We start from the raw sequence: 21,143 nt of genomic DNA on the forward strand, positions 1-21,143 counted from the left end.
GTGCAAATATTTCAAAATGCATGTCTACTTATGTACACGTAGCAAGCCGATTCTGAATACTGCTGCTGAATAGCTCTGGTGAAAACTGACAAGAGATTTGTTGGGTGGCTGTTTTTCGGTAGTATCTCTCACCTCTGCCTCCTCCGCACATGTCCCCGTAGCTGTTGTACTGGGTGAAATCTGTGGACTGAGGCTGCAGGAACACACGAACAGTACATCAGCATTAACATGTCGGATTTTCTTTCTCAACTGAGACAAGTTCATTTAATTTTTAATTGAAATATTTAAGGCACATCAGGAATTAGTGTTTCTGCTACTGATGTCAAGACAGACTGCATTTGAAGGCGGACTTATTATACTCATTTCCAGCTCCATGTTTTATTCTGGAACTCCAGTAAAGTAGCTTTGCATAATTTAAAGTAAAAAAAGAAAAAAGTCCTTACTTATCTTTTACAGGCCCATTATGCAACCCCTTAGTTCAGTCTAGGTCTCAAACACACCATTTTAACTTCTGTCTCTTCAAGGCCCACTTTACTCCAATTGGCTGCCTCTCGCCTGGCTTTGCAAACACATGAGAGTGCTTGTAAGGCCTGCCCCACAGTTATAACCGTGCCCGAGATGACCATATAAGAAAAATGTGTGCAACTCTGATGTCAGTAGTTGGCAAAACATTGGAAATCAAGGATTCAGAGAACTCTGCACCCTTTGCCATTAACCTCATTATGTAGTGGGTATTCATATAAAAGTATGTTCTCACCCGATGTAGCCCATTTCTTCCATAGCCAGGCAGAGAGTTAGTTTTGGTTGGAGAAGGCTGATCTGAAATATAAATGTTGGCCAATTAATAATTAATTACTTATATTTGTTTTTAGATTTTAAAAAATGAAAATCAGGAATATACCATGTTAGAGGATATGGTATATTCTAACCTATAAAAAAAAGGATCACCAAGCATTAGACTGACAAAGCTGCTCTGTACCTGCATCACAGCTGGTCTGTTTGGGATCGTAGCGCTGAGCCGAGAGGCTTCGTGCATGGCGCTCCCTTATCTGCTCTTTTTCCATCTCCTCCTTCAAAATGAGCTTCCCCAAACCGGACTGAATCTACAAACGCGCATACTCATAAGAGTTACACAGCTATTGAAAGCTTTTGGAAAAACAGATGTATTGCATCTAATATTGACCGTGTTTGTTGACGGTGAAGCTACTCGACTGACCTTACTGAGATGCTCCTCCTGGAGCTGCTTTCTTTTCAAAGCCTCTTCCTCCTCCTCTTCTCTAGATCTTCTCCTCCCTTCTGAACCTACAGGTTCCAAACACAAGCCGACAAAAAAACAGATGAACAAAAGCATGCGTATGGAAAGTCACGAAGACACGTCCCTGCGGGATTCCATGCTTCAAACATTCTTGAATAGTACGACCACATTCAATGTTTCATTCACATTTCAAACGTAGACAGAAAGAGAATAGATATGGCCGCCTTGTTTGGGCGCCGAGCAGGGAGAAATACACACAGTAAATGGTGGCGGGTCGAACGCAAATGTGAGACAGAGCTGACGAGACAGACAAACAGAGGGACTCATTGGAATATTTGACTACACCGACATGGCAGAAGTTTACACTTTGCCGCTCATGTCGAGTTTTAAAGATGTCAAGTACACAGAACAGCACAATGTAAGACAGACAGACAGAAGTTTGAAGTCAGTCTCAGTTATCTCTGTCCAAGTCATTTGTGGTTCCATTGCATACAGCTAAAGGCCCCGTCATGTGCAGTAAGGGAAAGTAAAATGGAGAAACTGATGCTGCCTCAAGCAGAAAGTAACATGACAGCAACAGAAACCAAACAACGCTTCTTCAGTTTTGCGCAAGCAAAAAACACAAAAAAAACGCAAAAGGCAAATACTGCTATGTCTGAACAAGAGTTTAAGCCTGGGGTAAAGCAGGGATGCAGTTAAGCTTCTGGGGGCAGCTATAGGGTTGGAAACAGGAGAGTTAGGTGGCAGTAAGGTGTCTGTTGTACCACTATGATAGCAGCGCGAACATGCCCAACAGGAGCCTACTGTACCTAACGCAGTGAGCGAGTAGGGCCAGCGATCACCCTCACTCCGTGAGCTGTCATCTGGAAAGGGAGCATGGGCAGCGGGGAAGGTGGCAGATCTGATGATCTCATCAGCAGACTTGCTTTGGCGTGCTATGGAAGCTGTATCTAGGTTGGTAACCATGGGAACTGAGCTATCAGTGTCTGGGTCACAGCCTAAACCACAAGTAAACATCTTTGCACCATCTGATCGTCAGGCTCAATGATCATTTAATCATAAATATACAGTCTTTCTTAACAAGCCACTCCATAACAGAAAAAGCTTGACCTTTTTTCTTATCATAGAAGAAGTGAAAATCGGTGGTGGATAAGACTCATTGTGAGTATTAAGCGTATAATTAAAGAAAAGCCTCGAGTGTACACGTGGATTTCCATTTTAATGCCAGATTGTGGAATTTCCTCTTACTGTTAAGTAATATAGATAGCACACGGAGAAAGACACCGTAGTGACAGTAACGCTCATCTCCCTTTGTGAGTCTCTACTTTGAAACGTGCCACAGGTCTTGCTTGTGGTACCCACTGCCCTCGCTCTTGACTCCTGGAAAATGAAGAGTGGTTATCCCGTAATTGTCACCACTCCACAAATGCTGCACAGCCTCGCTTCACCTACAGGCCAAGTGCTGCTTTTACTGCTATGACTTGTTAAGACGGACAAAGTAAAACAAGCTACAGGTCAGACATAAAAGGATTGGAGACAGACTTCAAACATTGCTTGTACACTGACGCTGACGGTGGCTATGGTTAGATGAATGCACAGCTTCAGTTGACCTCAATAACACATAGAGTAGTGGCTACAGTAGTGCTTCCCAACCTTTTCAATAAGAGGAACTCATTTAGACATTCATATTTTTCTTAATTTATACAAATATTGGGTTTTGGGTTTGTTTTTTTTTAATTGCTTTTCATACAACTGCCAGAGTTGTGGCCTGCAACCGTAACAACAACTTTTTGCCAGTTTTTGTTAGTTTTAGCTTCATCATCTTTGGATTTTTGTGTCCACTTTGTATGTATTTTTCACACAATTCATAACAGGTATCTGGTGGGGAATCACTGACACAAATTAATCGTCAAAAAGACAGAATTTAGTTTCTACTGCAAAAAAGATCATAGTATAACAGGAAAGGTACCGTGTTGTTTGTAGATGGGTGGCTTTCGATAGATGTTGCTCCCCTGATCTGAAAACAGACATGTGCAAAAGACATTTATAGACCATACCGTGCTTTGATGAGTAGAAATGGTTAAAAAAAAATCTAGTGTAAAAACAAACGACAGTAAGTCATGCTAGACTGGGATTTACATTAAAACGTGACCTGTGATACAGCTCTATGTGTTTTTTATTAAAAAAAGAGAGAGGGAAAAACAAAATAGCTCCCAAATGGAGAAGAAAGAAAGAAAGGAAGAAAGAAAGAGCAGTGACAGGGTGCGCTCCAGCTCCTACCTGGGAGGTGGAAATGTTTAGGGGTCTGAGAGAGAGGCGGGGTGACCGGCCGGCTGTCGGGCCTGAGCGGTAGGGGAGAGCTCCGGCCACTCGGCGGGTCGGTGCCTCCAGTGAGAAGAACCAAGAACAGAAGGTAAGCAGGGATACTGCAGGGGAACCACAATTTGAACGGTGCAACACACAGGGACCAACGGGACCAGCTGAAGTCATTCTGAATGAATGGGGCGCATTCTTTTTACTTTGGATAAATGCGATAAATGGGGCCGAGAAGAAGCAGAGCAGCGGCGTTCTGAATTTTGAGATTAAATGTTTGGGAAATGGGTTATGGGTAATGAAGTTTGATGTCTGTTAGCCTGTTTTATAATATGAATTCAGAGTTAAGAAGTTAATACCACCCTGCATGCAGCAGCATATCGACACTATAAAGCAGCACAGTTTACTGGAGTCTGGAGACTCATTCAATGCAATACAATGCAAAAGAAATATTTATATATATATATCCTTCGTTCAGCACACACAGAAGTATTAGTTAGGATGTAGGGTTTGGATTACTGATATCTCTCTAGTGCATGCAAAGATGTAAAGCACAAACACAAGGAGCCTGACAGCTACTTGGGCAAAGGTGAAGTCAAAGCAGAAGAGGAGCAGAGAGCATGTCAGCGGCTTAAAAAAGCATGGGTTTGACCGAAACATTTAGGCGAGAAATGTTGATGGATCCAGAATGACAGAGTGGGCACTGACGGGAGTCGCTATCCAGGTGATGATGGAGATGACGTGTTGCCTCCGGGGCGGGGGGCGCAGAGAGGGGGCAGCAGATAACAGTGGAGTGGGGCCCTTACCTTGGCTATGGGGGAGGAAGTGGTGTCTGAAAGGGGAGGTGGGGCGGGAGTCACTATTTCTGGAGCCCACACTGTTACTGCACAGGGAGGAGCAGAGCTTCTGCATGCCTGTCAGAGCCTCTGCCAGGTGGGAGAAAGAGTGTGGGAGGGAGGGAGAAAAACCCCAGGACCAGGCAATAGAAGTGGACAGTACAGGACGAGGGAAGGAGATATAAGGTGAGACATTGCGGGGCAAACGATATACGGAAAATACAGAGGGGTCAAATGTTGAAAAGAAGAAATAAAAGACACCCAAAGTGAGACGTAAGGAGTATTGAAGATGAAGATTTGTTACATTCTAAAAGCAAAGTTTTATGGAAAGAACAGCAAACTCAAACTGTGTTGTAAAAGGGGCAAAACTGACTTGAAGGTAATTACTCTGCAAATGGATTGTCTGTCACGTAAATCAAAGCGAGGCAAAATAACCTCAAGTCAATTTTGGTTACGTTCAACAACACAGGGAGGGAAATGCAAACGTTAAGGCCAGGCTGAGCGAACTCTGAATCATCATCATCACCTGTTTATCAAAGATTTTTTGGATCCACTTTATGAAAACCCTGAAATCACTACAGTAATACACACAGACACATATACACAAAATGAGTCTTTTCGAGGACCTACCTGGCCGGTGAAAATGCTGCGGCGACCGTGACAAAGTGGGGGTGTATCCATGACGATTATAAACTGGTGATCCTATGGAGCCCTGACTGGTGGACCTCTGAAGGATGCGTTCCCTCCTGTCGTAAGATCCCTGTCAACACAACCAAGTGATTACACAAGCTTCTGATGAACGAGACTGTACACTGGACTGTATTTACTGTCGCCTATAGCAGGACAGTGAGTTTGATGGATTCGCTCACCTCACCAGATGGGGTTGGTGACATGTTTCTTGAGGACTGCAAAGAAATCAAACAACTCTGAATTATAACTTTGATTTTCACAAGAACATTAAAGGAAAAGACAAATTAAACTTTGCTTCCTTTTTAGCCATGCATCTAACCTTGTCATCCGGCAAGGGGGAACGTTCCCTCCTGGCAGTGTGGAGCTGTGAAGGACCCAGAAGTTCAGTGAGGCAAAAGATCTTTTATTACAGAGTGAAAAATATCTTAATCAGTAATAGAGTCCTTTGTGTTTATTATATCCTCTCTCTCTTTTTTTGTTGTTGTTGTTGTTGTTGTTGCATAAGAAAAAATCCCTCCAGAGGAAAATCCTGTCTCATTTGAGTTTTATTCATGGACCGTTTTTGTGTGCACACAATGAGAAGCACGCAGTCTGTGTGTTTACCTCTCCCACACTCTCTCGTCTCTCCTCTCTCTCATCCAGGGAGGTGGTGTACATAGGTTCATAGGTAATAAGATCGGGGCGCTCAATGTCATAAATGGCTTTGACTTTTGGAATGGCAGCTAGGTCTCTGTAATCAAGGATCTCATTGTCTACTTTTGCCTAGGGAGACAAACAAAGACAAACGTGCACACATACACAAGAGTACAGGGAGATTACTACTGCTGTGCAAGGTGCAGCTGTCAAACAGCAGTTATGCTAAAAAAGGTGTGGGAAGGGTAATATCATTGACAGTATTTACAGAATCTATTCAGACTGTAGCTCTGTTTGTGACATTTCTTACATAGATAGTGTGACCCGGTGAGCCAGGTATGCTTGAACCAGGTCTGGAACAAATACTCTCAGACGACGACCTCGTCGGCTATGAAAAAGAAAACACAAATGTGGCTGTTAGTCACATCAATACCTGTCAGAGCAGTTAGCCTACCAGGATCCACAGCCTACTGGCATCTGCATATTAGCCAGGATTGTCACCTGGATATTATGCATTATTAGTACACGGTTGGTCTTTATACTGTATGAGGGATGAGAGGGAACGGCAACCCCTGTATTTACGTTTCATGAATTATATGAAGTACTTTGGAACACTAACATGTCATCTCATGATTAAGTCATTCATTTGCAAATTTGCAAAGTGAATGAGTGATTTAGTGCTGTGATTTGATGTTCTTAAGGACCTCATGCCTGCTTATGGGAAATGAACTGTCTGAATGGCAGCAGCAGGTCTGCACGTGGCATAATTGAAGCTTTTCGCCGAATGGGTAAATGTTGATTTTAGGAAAAAGCCACATCAGTCGTCTGTGACAGCTCGTCTGCTCCTTTAAATGTGCGAGCACCTTTGTCTCATGCGCCGTCGACATGTTCAAAGACAGGACTGAATGGCTCCGTATGACACACAGAGAGAGGGCACTGCAGGCTGTCTCCAGCAGATGGCAGCATACAGTGCACTGTGTCCTATGGACATGGTGGAACACAGGATGATGCCATCTCATAGCCAATAGCGAAATACAGTACCTGCCTTTCTGTTTTTTGGAGGAATAAGAGGGACGGAGGCATTAGCTGTGGAGGAAGGGAGAGGGGGAGGGGGGGTTCACAGGACATCACACAGGGGTTGTACCTTTGCTGCCCGACTCACAGTTCACACATACATCAAGGTGAACGTGGCCACGCGTAAATATGCATATGAACAAATATTTATATACACACACATAACACATGGAAAGGCACACACACACACACACAGCTGCTTCAACAGGCAAATTATTTTACAGCACAGTAAGTTAAATTTTAACAGCAAGGGAGTGATAACAGTGTGTTTAGTTAAATATTCCAAACTCTATCTTTTCCTGTAAAACATTTCCGTGACACATAAAAAACCCCAAAAGGTCCCAGATTCCTACCCGCTCCCTGTGCCTTTCTTCTGTTCTCGTGGTGTTCTTGCACCCAGGATGCCAGACTGTTGACCCTGTGCAGGGAGACAGAGAGAATAGATTCAGGTTAAAATGATTAAACACATAAATGAAATTTTATTTATAAGGGCTGCTCATGCTCTAGATCAGGGGTTGTAAAACATAAGGCCCATGGGCCGGAATTGGCCCAGCAAGGACTCCATTTCGGCCCACTGGGGGGCTTTGGAAAATGTGAAGAAGGCCATACGTTTTGATTTTTAACTGTATTTTCACAAGTTTTAAAGCTTTTTTCTATTGATAAAGACTTCAATATGGCCTTTCCTAATCCACCAAAGTAATTAAGTAATAATTAAACAATCAAATAGCCTAAATAATTCATATTTTGTCATTACCTAACTATAGAAATTTGTGTTTTTTCACAATAACTCCACAGTGAAAAAAAAGGAACAAATAAATCTGGACCAACTGTAATTTTACACACTTATTTACACAATTATAGTCTTGCTGACAGAAATACTTCATTTACTGCAGCAACATTTCTATTTCATGGAGAAGAACTGAGATGAAATCGCACTTCTTTTTCTTATTGATTCTAGGATGAAGATTTCCCACTGCAGAGACCCAGAGCTGACAGTGTGCCGGGGATTCATCTTTGACAAGTTAAACATAAAAACCCACATAAGTAAGAAGATAAAGAAGGTTACGAGAGGATGCCGAATGGTCTGAGAAAGGAAGTGACGCAAATCACTTCTTATGTCCTCCACGGTCACCAAATCCCAACATCTAAGAGATTTTAGAGTGATGTGTTTTACAGTGTTTTTCAAATCTTTGGGAAAACAACAAAAGAAGTATTGCTCTGCACTTCAAGACTTAAAGAATGTTGAAAAAATGTTCATTTTGACCTCGTTTTCACCATCTTTTCACTCCCATCATACTGCAGAGGAACCAGTCTCTGGGTTTACAGCGGCACAAACATGCGTCTGTGGCTCAGGAAGGTAATCTGAATACATCTACTGGAGTGTGGCTGTTAAAAAGACAGCTTGCAGAGAATAAAGAGCTTTGTGAGTGTGGTTTTTAGTGTATAATCTCCTATATGAATGTCAGACTATTATAATTTACACCCTTATGACAGAAATAACTACAATTTTCTTTACATTTTCTACCTTCTAATACTATTTCCTCCTTTATAGCTCTAATAGTTGAATAAAATCCGTTTCATAATGCTAAACTTTACTCAACCCAAAGAGGAGTGTTCAATTTATCAGTGTCAGTTAACAAACACACACACAAAAAAAGAAGCAAAAAGGAACAAAGTTTTGATGAGGCAGCAGCAGCACATGTAGATCCGCTCACCTTGCAGATACATCTCTTCTCCTTCTGTGAACATCTGATTGCACCTGCTGCATCGCGCACAGCTGGGGTGATAGTGCTTATCTCCTGCCTGGAAAACACGGAGCGCAAAACAGACTTGGCATCGTGGGGGGAAAAATGAAGACGAATGAAGCCTGCGGTGGAACAGGTGAAGCTGAGCTATGACTTCCAGGCAGTAAACCTTGTGCCCCACCTGCTCTCAGCTACGCTCGCTTCCTCGAACAGCCCATGTTAGGAAACAGAGCGTTTCATCAGATCCAGTGTGCCAGTAGTTTCCTTTCTAAAGGATTGCTTCACATGCAAATGGGCAGCAGCGGGTGAAAAAAGTTTCCCTAAAAATGCCATTCAGCATCTTTTCACGTTTTTCTCAGTAGCTCATGGAGTCAAGTGAGGATCTGTGTGACTTTACTGCATCACATTTTGAGAAATCATTTAACGTATTCCAGTCAAACATCTTACTATTTTAAAAAGATGAATATGATGGTTCAAAACGGCACAGTCAATCTGCTTTCAAGTATCCGACCGTCCGGCTTTGTACCTTCCTTTCATAATGTGCTCCAGTAAAATGGTCTGACAGCTAGAGCGCCCAAACGTCCGTCTATACTGACGTACCACTTTGCATGTGGAGCGTTCTGTTAAAAAGCCCAAGCAACCTTGACCACGGGTGATAAATATCCAAATGAATCGCCTGCTGTATAACAACCCTCATTAAGAAGCAAGTGGCTACTCAAAGATATGAAGCCACAGACTAATATTTGCATTTTACTGCATGAGAAAAAATGACTGTAGAAGAAACTTTATAGTGCCTTCTACCCAGCACTCTGCCAAACTCAATTCCCTTTCAGCTATAATAAAAGTACTTCTGCTACATGTGCAGCGTACCATTACAGACACTCCCGATTCCTCTCAATCTCTAACAGCACCGTTAATGACCCCTACATTAATAAGCCATTCACACTGCACTCCCAAAAGGAACAGACTATATGCAACCTGCTGATGGCTTTACAGTATTTGGCCTGGGTCTTGGGTCAGTGATTAGGCTTTCAGACTTTGGCTTTGGCTTCACTGATCCACTGGCAGCGGCTCAGGGATGAGACCCAGCAGCCTTTTGCTATTGTCATAAAGGCCTGCCTTAGTGTTGGATTACTGTAAGCCTGGTTGGCTAGCAGTGACATTTTCATACCATTAAATGACACATAACTCAGTGTCTGTTTGCAGAACAAGCAGGCTTGCATATGCTGGAGATACTAGTGAACAGACACAGTGTAAAGGACATACGTGTTTTTTAAGCGCAGTTCTAATAATGCCTAAAAAGTGTTTCATAACAAGTGATAGCATGGGGATACCAGTCACTTTTTAAATGTCAAATCACATTCCCTCTTATATAATATTTATATCATTTATGCCTGAGCGTGTTTTTGCAAATGTGTATTTAGGCAGGAGTTGAGAAGACCTAAAATCTGCTAAGAGTTAATCTTTTAGTTGAATACAGTCGTGTCAAGAGTCTGTTTGGCTCGGTGCAGAGGAGATTACACCAGAGATTATCAAACTACATTTCACAATTCTGCTCCATGCAACATCCCCTGTGTGTGTCTGCATGAGAAGCAGAAAGGCAGACACACTCTCAAGTATTAAAGACATCTGAATCCAAAATAATGCAAACAATCTAAACTTTAATTGTACTTTCCCAAAAATTATGATTAAAAATCATTTAAATTCTAGTGATTTAAGGATTTAAACGCTCAGGATTCCCTCAAACTTACCTAAGGCAGGTTCTCAGGAAACTCAGAGGGCGGCCACACAAAGAGATATCTGCGCATACCAAGAGTTAAATGTGATATGGATGCGTGTGTGTGTCCTTACCTCTAGCACCTTCCCTGTGATGAATTGATGGCACGCCTCACACTGAACTCCAAAATGGGTCTGGTAGTCCTTCTCACAGTAGGGGGCGCCATCCCTGTGAGGCGAGAGAGACACGTGGAAACGCTTGACAGTGAAATATTACATGGAGCGTGAACCCTGTGCAGGCCTAAATTCAAGCAAGCAGCCTATAATCACAGCAGATATGTGCTCCTTACTTGCTGATGTACTCCCCGGTCAGCACTTTGTTGCAGGCCTTACACTTAAAGCAGCCCAGATGCCACTGTTTGTCCAAAGCAAGGAGAGCCTGTCCGTTCTTAATGTCTCGGCCACATCCTGCGCAATCTACGAAAGCAAAATAGGCGTTGTTTAAAAAGAACACACACACAACAAGAACATGAGTTAAAAGTTGAAGGAAGAATCTAATTAATACTTTGTTTGAAGGCTTGTTTAAAATAAAAACGCAGCCTTTACATACTAGCTGAGGCATCTTGTCACTTCTGACCCAAGACACTAGATGGTGACAGAGTGTAACCAGCAGCGTTCTGACAGCTGCCGCTTCCTATCATCCACTTCTCTCCTATCATGGTTCTAAAAGCTCCATCCATAAGCAAGTAGGATCCCGAGGCTCTAAAAGTGTAAGAGGTTGGTTTCTAAATGAACAATCTTCTTGTCATCTCTTCTTTAATGAATGGAGGATGAAAGGAACGTAGAGCCGACCGCAACCACAGGGGATGATAACTACGTGAGGCATAACAAGGTTGGGATGATGACGTGAGCAGAATCAGCATGCCTTATTTATAGGTGACCTTGTCTAAAAGCTCTCGAAACACCAACAGAGACACCAGTGGGGGATGAGGGGGGGAGAGAGGCAGCTAGAAAGAGCAGGAAGAGGAAGAGAAGGAAGAAAGAGAGGATCCAGAAGAGGAGGGGGGGTTTGAGGGCCACACAATCCAGAGGAAATGCACGGCCATGCATTATTTAGCGAGACCTGTCCTTGGTGTTATACATAAAGGAAAACGGATGGTTGGCACATGAGGCTGGGAGAGGTGGAGGATCTCCCTGAATGCTACAAGTGCATTGTTTTTAATTCAATTGTAACTAGGTTTTAAGGGAACTCCTTCACTGTGATGTGGAAAAGAACCATTTTTAAACCTGCTTAACCCCTTAGGATTTCGCTTCTGCTTTGCCTTCTGCTCACCTTACATACAAGGTCTTAAATAATCAGGCCCAGTCTTATCTTAAAGACTACATAGCCCCACATCACTCCAGTATGCTGCAAGCTTACTTGTGGTTCAGTACAGACACCCTCTACTTTTAAGATCAGATTTAAATCTTTCCTTTTTGTAAAAGCTTATAATTAGGGTTGAATCAGGTGACCCTGAACCCTCCCTTAGTTACGCTGAAAAAGGCCTGGACTGCTGAGGGCTTCCCATGATGCACCAAGTGTTTCCTCTTCACTCGTCTCTTTTCACTTTCTCTGTTTATTTACCTGCATTTAATCATCATGTTATGATTAAACTCTGCTTCTTTCCACAGTGTGCCTTTGTCCTGCCTTCCTTCCCTCACACCTGACCAGTCACCACAGATGGCCGCCCCTCCCCAAGCCTGGTTCTACCAGAGGTTTCTTTCTGCTTAAAGGGAGCTTTTCCTTCCCACTGTCACCAAATTCTTGCTCAGAGCGGGTCGTTTGTTTGTCAGGGTTTTCTGTCTATTATTATAGAGTCTTAATATTACAATATAAAGCACCTCAAGGCAACTGTGTTTTGGTGTTACAGTATATAAATAAAACAGAATCAAACTGACAGTTTGGCATGTAGGGAAATTTACTTTTGTGCCAAAGGTTTGACGATCGGTTGATACCACTTTATCATCTTTATTTATCAAATATGAACCTTCCCGGCAGTATTTTCCCAACAGTACCTGAACTTCTCACTAATTAACCGTTTTTAAAAAAATAAATCTTGTTTGTTTAATCATTATGAAAACAAAAGAGTGAAAACTGTTGACTAACTAACTTACAGCTATAACTTCATATCAAATACAGTGGAAGGCAAAATATCAGACTATTAGTTTATTTGGCTTCAATGCCGGAAACAGTTACGTACAAACAGTTCTTTAAATCGAGAATCTCTAGATTCATTAAAAAGAATCATTAAAAAGAATTTTAATGTTAGAGTGCTTGACCAGAGCGGACCCTACTCATTACACTACACAGCCCTGTGGTATATATTCCCCATGATCCCAGGCTCTGTTGATCCCAGGCACAGCTGTGTAAATATTCTCTTTAAAATTCTCTCTAAAAGTTAATTTTTCTTTTATTTATTCATTTTTGTTTGCTTAATCAAAGATGAACACCAGCTTTTCTTTACTTTTGAGTCTTTTTGATCTGCGGTTCAGCATTACTCTTGAACTTGCTTGGCCTGATTCTAGCAGCACCGACTATCACACAGTTAAACGTCGAGCACATTTAGACAACGAATTATTGAACATGCAGCTTTCCTCACAGACAAGCTGCAGCAGCACCTGCAAGTCTCTACAGTTGTATATGGAGCTTAAAGTGTGCAGTTGTGGTGACGTGGCTTTGTAGACGTAACAACAAAGCCATCCAGCATGCTGCTGATTATCTTGTGCTAACTACATTGGCCTTTAGAGCTTTTCCAGTGTGTCTCTGGGCAATCGCTCACAACTGTTTAAGATCTCAAATAAATCGAGAAACACTTTTTACAGAAGTCATTACTGGTTCATGTAACTTCTCAAGTTAAGAATTGAAATACTTTAAAATTACCATGTGGACAGAAATGACTATAAAGTCTGTGGGTACGAAGTTTATGAGTAAGTAATGAATGACCCACGGACAGGCACAACTCCACATTTACTATAAATTTTCACATTGAACTGATTTTAAATTAATGCTAATAATGTGTGGGCAAGATGACTGATATGGACCTGAAAATTATTCTTCACAGCCAAAATATTACCACTAAACTGACTGGTCAACAGCTACATTAAATGCCACGTATGAATCAGGTCTGGAGGCTACGATTTTCCAGACTTTTTGTTTCTCTAAAACCAAATAAATTCCAATAATTCACTTTCAGTTCAAGTGTAAAGTCTATCAAACTATCATTGTGTGAAGGTTAATTCCTTTCTGTTTGTGTAACAGGCAATGACTACTCACTGCTGGAGCCCAGGATGTCCTTTGGTCCTGGAGACATGGGCTCGACACAGTATTGACAGAGACAGTCCTTTCCATTAAAGGTCACCCTGTCCCCGGCAGGAAACGGTCGTCTAGAAGCGGGGTGACATCAACAACCAGTCAACAAAGCTGCGCTCCCATGGTAAGTGTAAGAGTTTATTAGCTGTGGCTTGCAGGTTGTTTGACGGCGGTGAAGATGACAGGGCCCAATGATGCGGATGTATGTCAACACTGTCAGCCTGGGGAGCTCATTTAGTCAGATGACGTAGACATGACACACAGCATGCTACTGTAAACCTTCTACTGGAATTACTCCTGCCATGAACTTTGTTTGTCCATGACAATCATTCCACGGAAAATTTAATTGTAGCTAAAATGGAGAGTCACACATGAATCCAAGAAAGTAAGACATGAGCAGCGTTAAAGAGAAGCACCTGTGTTGATTTTGCTCAAACCAAATATGCACTTAATAGAAAGAGGAGAAGATTTGCTTCAAATTTCAAAGAAGATATATTTTCAACTCAGAATATCATGTAACTGCAATTAGCAACTTTTCATACTTCACATCCCATATTTTATATTTTAGAGCTTATTTTAACACCTTATTGCTGCTTGTTGGTGCTCATTATTATTTTGCAATGCAATCACACTTTTTCTGCAGTCCACATGCCAACCTGGTGAAAGCAGTGAATGTCTTACTTGCAGATGGTGCAGACGAAGCAGGCAGGGTGGTAGGTCTTGCCCAGAGCAGTAACCACTTCTCCCTCAACAAAGTCCCCACAGCCATTGCAGCGGGTACCGTGCATGCGTTGGTAGTCCAGTGTGCACAGATAGTCTCCATTTTTCATGAAGAAGCCCCCCTGGGCAAGGTCACAGCCACATACTATAGGAGACACACAAATTGGCACTCAGTGAGCCAGGTCATTTAATGCTTTAAGGCGTTCAACCATCAAGGCTCACAACTTGTCCATGGCTCAGTGGCTTTCTTAACAACTGCTAGCCTGGAGTGTGTGAAATGGACGATGACTGGAAAATCACTGAAAAACACATATTAATAGCTCTGTGTGTACAATGGGAAGCAGAACGAAAAATCCTCTCATCAGCAGTGTTCACAGCCAGGCTATTAAAAAAAATCTTCTCGCTATGAAACATTCTTGCATTTAGAGTTCACGTCTACCAGTCTGCACTACTCTGGCAAGGCTTTTTTCCCTTTAAAGGTTCAATGCAACAACAATTCGGCAATTGTCCAGCCCAGGAAATAACTGTGATCTGTTTTGGAAGATAACTTGCTCAAAATGTTTGGTACTACACTGATAGCCTACAACAAGCTTCCTTCTATTCAAATGTAACCTTGTCATCTACACAAACATTCAAAACTGACAAGGTAAGAAATAGAAATTCACAAACAACTGAGGTGTTTGTGTGACAAATAAAATATTTTTACTACTCGGAATTTGTATGGCTGAACTTTGTGTTGGCGTTAAAACTGACTTAAATAATCATATGTGTGTAATAAAAAAAATCTGTGTGTATAAAAACTATCAGTTAAAGTAAGTATTTGTCTTTCATATAGTACTCAGAACATAGTATTCACTTATTAAAGAACATTATTAGATTTTGTTTTAGGAATTCCAAACGTTACACTTTACATTAAACAGAACATCAGTCATTGCAACATAATGAGAGAAGGTTGCACATTTTCATCATCAGCTTGCCCGTACGGAATATTTCAACCCTCCATAATAATCACTCAATCCGTGCAGTTCACCATTTTAGCACCGAAGAGAGAGCCTGCGAATTTAATAGCCCTTCGGAAATGCCAGAGCTAAGAGGGAAAATATTTTGATGTTTGAGATAACTGCACCTAATCATTCTTATGCAATGAGGCACGCTAAATCCTGGGGATGAATGGGAGCGGGTGAGGGAGTGAATCAGATTTAATTGCATTAAGACTCAGACATGATGAGATTAGCTTGTAAACTAAGTGAGTCAATAGGAAAACCAGCAGTGGAGATTTGATGTCCAGCTGCCCTGGCTTTTCAAAAGATACATGCCATTATGTAAAATGCCTTTTTAGAAGCTCAGTGAGGTCGACTTATTGAATTGAAATGAAAATAACTGCAATGAAACAGAAACTTTTGTGCATTTAATGAAATTAAAGTGTACAAAAGGAGGCTATTTGGGATCCATCTGCAAAGGCATCTCTGAGTGTCAGAGCTCAGTCAGCCTGAGGATTACTACTAGTGAGGTTGGAGACTGATAAAAGCATACATCCAATTAAAGCAAGGACCAGGACACCGAGTCTTTTGGCTACTAAAGCTGTACTAGTGTCTACTTTGGCAACCTTCTCATTATCCTTATCATGCTTTTATCACTTCTGTGGCATGCACATGTAAAGGACCGAATTAGGCACTAATCTCACCGTTTGCTTGTGTTATTCTAGGCTCTCGATGAAGTAAGCTAACTCTTAGCACTCCAGTCTTGGATTAACTACAAAGGTTTTAGCAGGGCAAGACCTGAGCTGGCCCGAAGTGAGATGGGTTGGTCAGCTGTGGGTGGCTACATAGTACTCATGCCGGAGTGCTAGAAACCTATCGGTAATAAAGCTTAATGAACAAGGATTTGCACTGTCTCTTGTCATAGTAGACAGGATGGCACTTTAATTGAACAATGCAGGTCTGAGAAGTGAAGACGAGTCATGCCACCATGCATCCGTCCAGTCGGAAGGTCACAGAAAGGACGTTGTGGCATTAAGGGACTTGACTGGTCCTATAGTTCAAACTTTGTACGGACGGGATGCATTCTGGGACAGCAAAGGAAGAAAGAACTGTTTATTTGCACTATCGTGCTTTCCTGAGTACAAACAGCGAGGAAAATTCTTCATAACAAAACAAAAAAAAAATCAAACCAGTTCATTAAGTAGCACGGACTGAATGAAAGGCAGATAATGTCCTACTATTGTGACAGGATCAAATTAGCAGAGAATTTTAAAACTTCACACTTTGGCTGCCAATTTTCACATAACTCCCACATTTTTCTTCTCCCGTTTAGTCTTAGTGGTATGAAAGATCATTTTTAAATTGTAAACACATGACTTATTTACTAACAACTGGTCTGTATTTTAATATTAAAGGCTTTCTGACATGGAATAAAGGTGAGAGAAATCACATGCAGTAAATACTAGTAAAGATATTTACTCATATATAATCCCCAAAGCAGTTTACCTCTTTACCGGAATTCTTGGTAACACTTTATAATATGGCACAGGAATAACTATGCTATAAATAAATTTAAGTAGTGTGTAGGCAATTTTAATTAATGCATAACTGCATGATTTTAACAAACAATATTTCCTTATTTTCCATCCTAAGTACATTGTACTTTTTGGGACACATTAGAGAGTGGATTAATCTTTCATTTTTACATCTTTACTTTGTTACATCTCCATCTTTATTATTCACATCAAGCCAGCTTTTTAAAAATACAATCCTTTTGAAGGTTATGTTTGAAGTGTGGTTGAGGAGGAAAAAAAAAGATCATAATCAACATCAAAGGTGTAAAAAAAAAAATAAGCATGTAAAAATGCAAGATAATAATCTAAGAGAGGAAAATATTGTTTGTTTTTCTGCAGAATTGCTATGAAATTATGTACAAAATACTTCCACTGTACTCAAAATTACTTACAACATAATTTGTGTTTCCTTCTCATGTAAAATACCAGAAGTTATGCAATACTTAAAATTACTACTTAAATTTACTTACAGTATTACTATTTCTTTGTTTCCCGACTTGTTATCCCCATATTCTAGCGTACCTAATTTATTTATTTGTAGGAAAATATAATTTGATTATAATTTCAAATAAAATATGTTGAAAATGTATTTATTGTATACTGTACCTTTACATGTGAAGCACTTGAGGTGAAAGTGCTTGTTCTGCACCCGGAGCACCTCGCCCTTACATGGCTGCCCACACTTGTAGCACTGAATTAGGGGCTTCTCTGTAGAGTGGTGGCGTGTGTCCTGCGCATGAGCCACTGCAAAAGAAAGCAGACACAATATCAACATTACTGCTGAGCTGTAATGCTGATGAGCCACGGGAATTGCTAGACGTGGCAGTCAATACGGTTTTTGTGACATCTCTTATAGTCAACAGTTAGTCAACATTAGCATGCTCGGCACAAGGACCTGAATCTGCAACATCTCACAAACACCAGAGCTGAAGAACAAGTGCTCAGAGCCTGTCAGCGTAAAAAGAAAAGAAAAAGAATGACATTGAGCAGGACAGCGCAACTTTGGGTTCTTGGCCAGAGAGACTCTCTGGAGAACATCAGTCTAAACATAGTCTGTCTCCGTCAGTTGAGGATGGACAGTCAAAATGCTGAGGGGAGCAAGGCTTGGTAAATAGAGCACTAAAAGGGTATTGATGAAGACTGTTTCACTATTGAGTTTAATGTACTTTCATTCTCAAAGGAAAACATAATTTAGAGTTATGGACCATTTACTGTCTCTGACTAGCTTATCGTCCCAATAATCATTTGACTCTTTTTGACATGTAAGCGCAAATAAAGCTAGAGTCCATCCGGCAATGGGGTCACACTAACTGCAGAACCAGTGACTTCTGAGACAACTCTGCCTGCTGACAGCATCTTTCCTGTTCGTGACATTGTTGCACTGGCAAATCTTTGGACAAACTGGCAGACACATAAACACTGACACAAAACCACCTGCTCCAGTAGATGTCCTCAGGACCACATTTTTGAATGAAAACACAGACATACACGCTTAGACTCACAAAGTAAAAACCAGCCTCTAATAAAACAGAAGAGACGTCACTTTTGCTGTGACTGAGTAACTCATTCTATAAAAGCCATGAATGAATAAAACAATGGTAGGCAGCAAATAACAGTTTTATAAAGGCAGACACATGTCCATGATGTACTGACAGTGTGCACGCATGAGGAGAAAGCGAGAATGTAAAGGAGTGGAGCCACTTTATAAAGGACACGAGTCTTTTAGTGCCGCTTGGAGCTTAATGTTTATGTCAGCATTCTATCGCGCTCAAGATGACAATGTCAGCATTGCTGATGTTATAAAGGTGCATTGCTCACTATGTTAGCGAGCTTAGATTTATTGACTGTTAACGCATTCATATACATTGGTGGTAATTATTATAAATTACTACCAATCACAAACACAAGAAGGTCTTATGCAGTATACACCAAATATTCAAATTTGGATTAATTGAAGATTAACTGAATTAGATTAATTGAAAAAAGACTGTAGGAACTACACTTCATGTCACTCCATTTAATAGTTATTATTAATCTAATGGCTCTCTTCCATAGTTTCCTGTTCCCTCACCTCCATTTGTGGCAGATGGCTGCCTCTCCCAGAGCCTGGTTCTGCCTGAGAGTCTTCCTGTTAAAAGGCCATTTTTCCTTCTCACTGTCGCCAAGTCTTTAGCTTACAATATAAAACACATTGAGGCGAAGCAAGTCAGGGCAATCATAGGTAATTCGTATGGGAACCATGAATGTCTAGACCAAGAAAGGCACCAGTCTATCAAAAAAAGTTGGTTCTGTGGACGTGAAAATTGGGATGGTATCCGAGGATAACCAAACTCAGTGAGGCTCATCTTTAAGGCCATGAATGCCTATATCAACATTCAAAGCAATGGAACAAACTGAGAAACAGATTGAGATATTTCAGTCTGAACTAAAGTAGTGCAACCACAGCCTAACATGGCTATAACATACTTGTTGTTCAGCCTCAGATCTTAATGTACAAACACATTTAGACATCACGTTCTTGGTGTGAGGTATTTTGACCATCGTTAGAATTATATAAGGCTAGGCTATTAATGGCAAGCAGCACCAGCATTATTTTTAGATCCACGATGTATCAGCATATGGCATTCCTCACTTAACACTTTGTGCATCCCTCTTAAAGACAGACGTTAATCTGCCACTATTGCACGGAACGTAAATACCGCTGCAGTGCCGCACTGCACACAGCTTATCAGCTGTTTGAAACCAGCAGATTATTTGACAGTCGGGAGCTTTAACTGGCAAGGAGGCTTTCGCTTTTCCTTCTTTTGTTACTTCTTTCTGTCTCTTTTTCAAACAAAGACATACCCACACAAATATGCAGAGTCACAGTGAGAACAGACATGAAAGGCTCTTTTCTCTTTCTGCTCTGCAGTAGATCATTAGTCTGCAAGGCTAAAATAAGACACCGCCAAAATAGCGAATACTGAAATAGTATCACGAACAATCGATGGTCTACCAAAGAAAGAGATTACTCTGGACTTCTGATGACTTGCCCTACCTTGTGTCCCATTATTTACATTTAGACTGGCTTACTAATGTTTAAAGACGGCAGAAAGAGAAGTCCAATTTTTTTAAAAGGCATTTCAGCTATTTTTGATTTAAACTTGACTAAACCTTTATTGTGGCAACTCCTAAAAGGAATAACAACAACATAACATTATTCTATTTACATTTTGAAACACAAAGGTGAAGAGTAGTTGTGAGATAACAGAAAAAAAAGGTGGACTATGAGTGGAGGATCTTTCTCCTTGGTGTTTCTGATGTGATTACACTCAGCAGGACAATGACTCATTTCTGGGCGAACCAGACTACTGTAAGAGTAAACGGAGTCCCAGCAGCTCTGTATGTGACATTGCACCTCGATGGAAAAACAGAGGCCATCTGGGTAACCGCTCTCATGAAAAATATCCAATCCAATAAGTCAACCTCAGGAACATGCTAGAACAACTTAAAGGCCAATTCCATTTCCTTTTCTTTCTTTCTTTTTGATCGCATTTACTCGTACCAGTAGTAATAACACTGTGCTCATGAAGGAAGACAAGATTTAGTAGTATAAATCAAACGAGGAGGAAATTTTATATATAATTGTATATTTCTAACGATGGTCTAAATGTTAGCTGATCAGGCCAACTTGTACAAAAACTGACAAATGAAGTAACTACAATGACACAAAACCAAGAGCTAGTTTAATACTTTAACTTAACGTTAATCAAATCAAAAATAACTAAATACCTAAGTCAAATATCAAATGAACAAAATAAAAAAACAAACATTTAAAGTTGTTGCATCTCCAAACACCCCCATTAGCACTTCCTCTGTTTGGGAATGCTACATTCCAAGGCCCATCTTTTGTTTATTTGACACATGACCTTAGCTGCCGGAAGCCTCACAAGTGAAATGTGTGTCAAAAACGAAGATAAGAAAATGTGTTCTACAAAGTGCTGGTACATGAGGTTGCTGACTGTGCCAGCACAGCAGGTTACTGGCTTTCTTTTTAGCAATCAAAACAACTTTCATAATGTTGCTATAAAACAAAATAGTAAATCAGCAAGATGTCATGTGATTTTAAAGGCTTAACCTTTAAAACTTGATTCATTAATAACTTAAGAAAGGTACAGCGAGCTGTAAACACAGAAATGTCATACAAACATCGTTCAAGTTAATATTCAACAATTAGCATACCTGACTACCATAGCATTTTCTGGATAAAGGCCCAGTA

General features: G+C 40.9%; 1 protein-coding gene across 14 annotated transcripts in view; it reads right to left on the reverse strand.

Annotated features, from left to right (window-relative positions):
- Positions 1 to 21,143, reverse strand: part of ablim1a (actin binding LIM protein 1a) — a 41,863-nt gene that overhangs the window by 3,134 nt on the left and 17,586 nt on the right. For 6 of the 14 annotated variants that reach the window (XR_014801993.1, XR_014801997.1, XR_014801992.1 and 3 more), the window contains exons 2-22: positions 17,492 to 17,629; positions 14,293 to 14,476; positions 13,576 to 13,685; positions 10,613 to 10,739; positions 10,398 to 10,491; positions 8,517 to 8,604; positions 7,155 to 7,219; positions 6,769 to 6,813; positions 6,038 to 6,115; positions 5,698 to 5,856; positions 5,414 to 5,458; positions 5,274 to 5,309; positions 5,035 to 5,164; positions 4,375 to 4,494; positions 3,536 to 3,640; positions 3,225 to 3,272; positions 2,065 to 2,205; positions 1,217 to 1,302; positions 980 to 1,103; positions 758 to 819; positions 133 to 193 (exon numbers count right to left, since the gene is read on the reverse strand). Coding sequence is in view for 3 of the 14 variants with exons in the window: in XM_084948891.1 (XP_084805017.1) it covers positions 133 to 193; positions 758 to 819; positions 980 to 1,103; positions 1,217 to 1,302; positions 2,065 to 2,205; positions 3,225 to 3,272; positions 3,536 to 3,640; positions 4,375 to 4,494; positions 5,035 to 5,164; positions 5,274 to 5,309; positions 5,414 to 5,458; positions 5,698 to 5,856; positions 6,038 to 6,115; positions 6,769 to 6,813; positions 7,155 to 7,219; positions 8,517 to 8,604; positions 10,398 to 10,491; positions 10,613 to 10,739; positions 13,576 to 13,685; positions 14,293 to 14,476; positions 17,492 to 17,629 (2,046 nt within the window). In the remaining 11 variants the exon portion in view is untranslated. The remainder of the gene's footprint in view (positions 1 to 132; positions 194 to 757; positions 820 to 979; positions 1,104 to 1,216; positions 1,303 to 2,064; positions 2,206 to 3,224; positions 3,273 to 3,535; positions 3,641 to 4,374; positions 4,495 to 5,034; positions 5,165 to 5,273; positions 5,310 to 5,413; positions 5,459 to 5,697; positions 5,857 to 6,037; positions 6,116 to 6,768; positions 6,814 to 7,154; positions 7,220 to 8,516; positions 8,605 to 10,397; positions 10,492 to 10,612; positions 10,740 to 13,575; positions 13,686 to 14,292; positions 14,477 to 17,491; positions 17,630 to 21,143) is intronic. The other 8 variants (XR_014801999.1, XM_084948890.1, XR_014801990.1 and 5 more) reach the window with 7 other exon arrangements.

Source organism: Perissodus microlepis, chromosome 13 (assembly GCF_051167445.1).
Source record: "Perissodus microlepis isolate ML-2025 ecotype Zambia chromosome 13, ASM5116744v1, whole genome shotgun sequence".
In the NCBI taxonomy this organism is placed as follows: Eukaryota; Metazoa; Chordata; class Actinopteri; order Cichliformes; family Cichlidae; genus Perissodus; species Perissodus microlepis.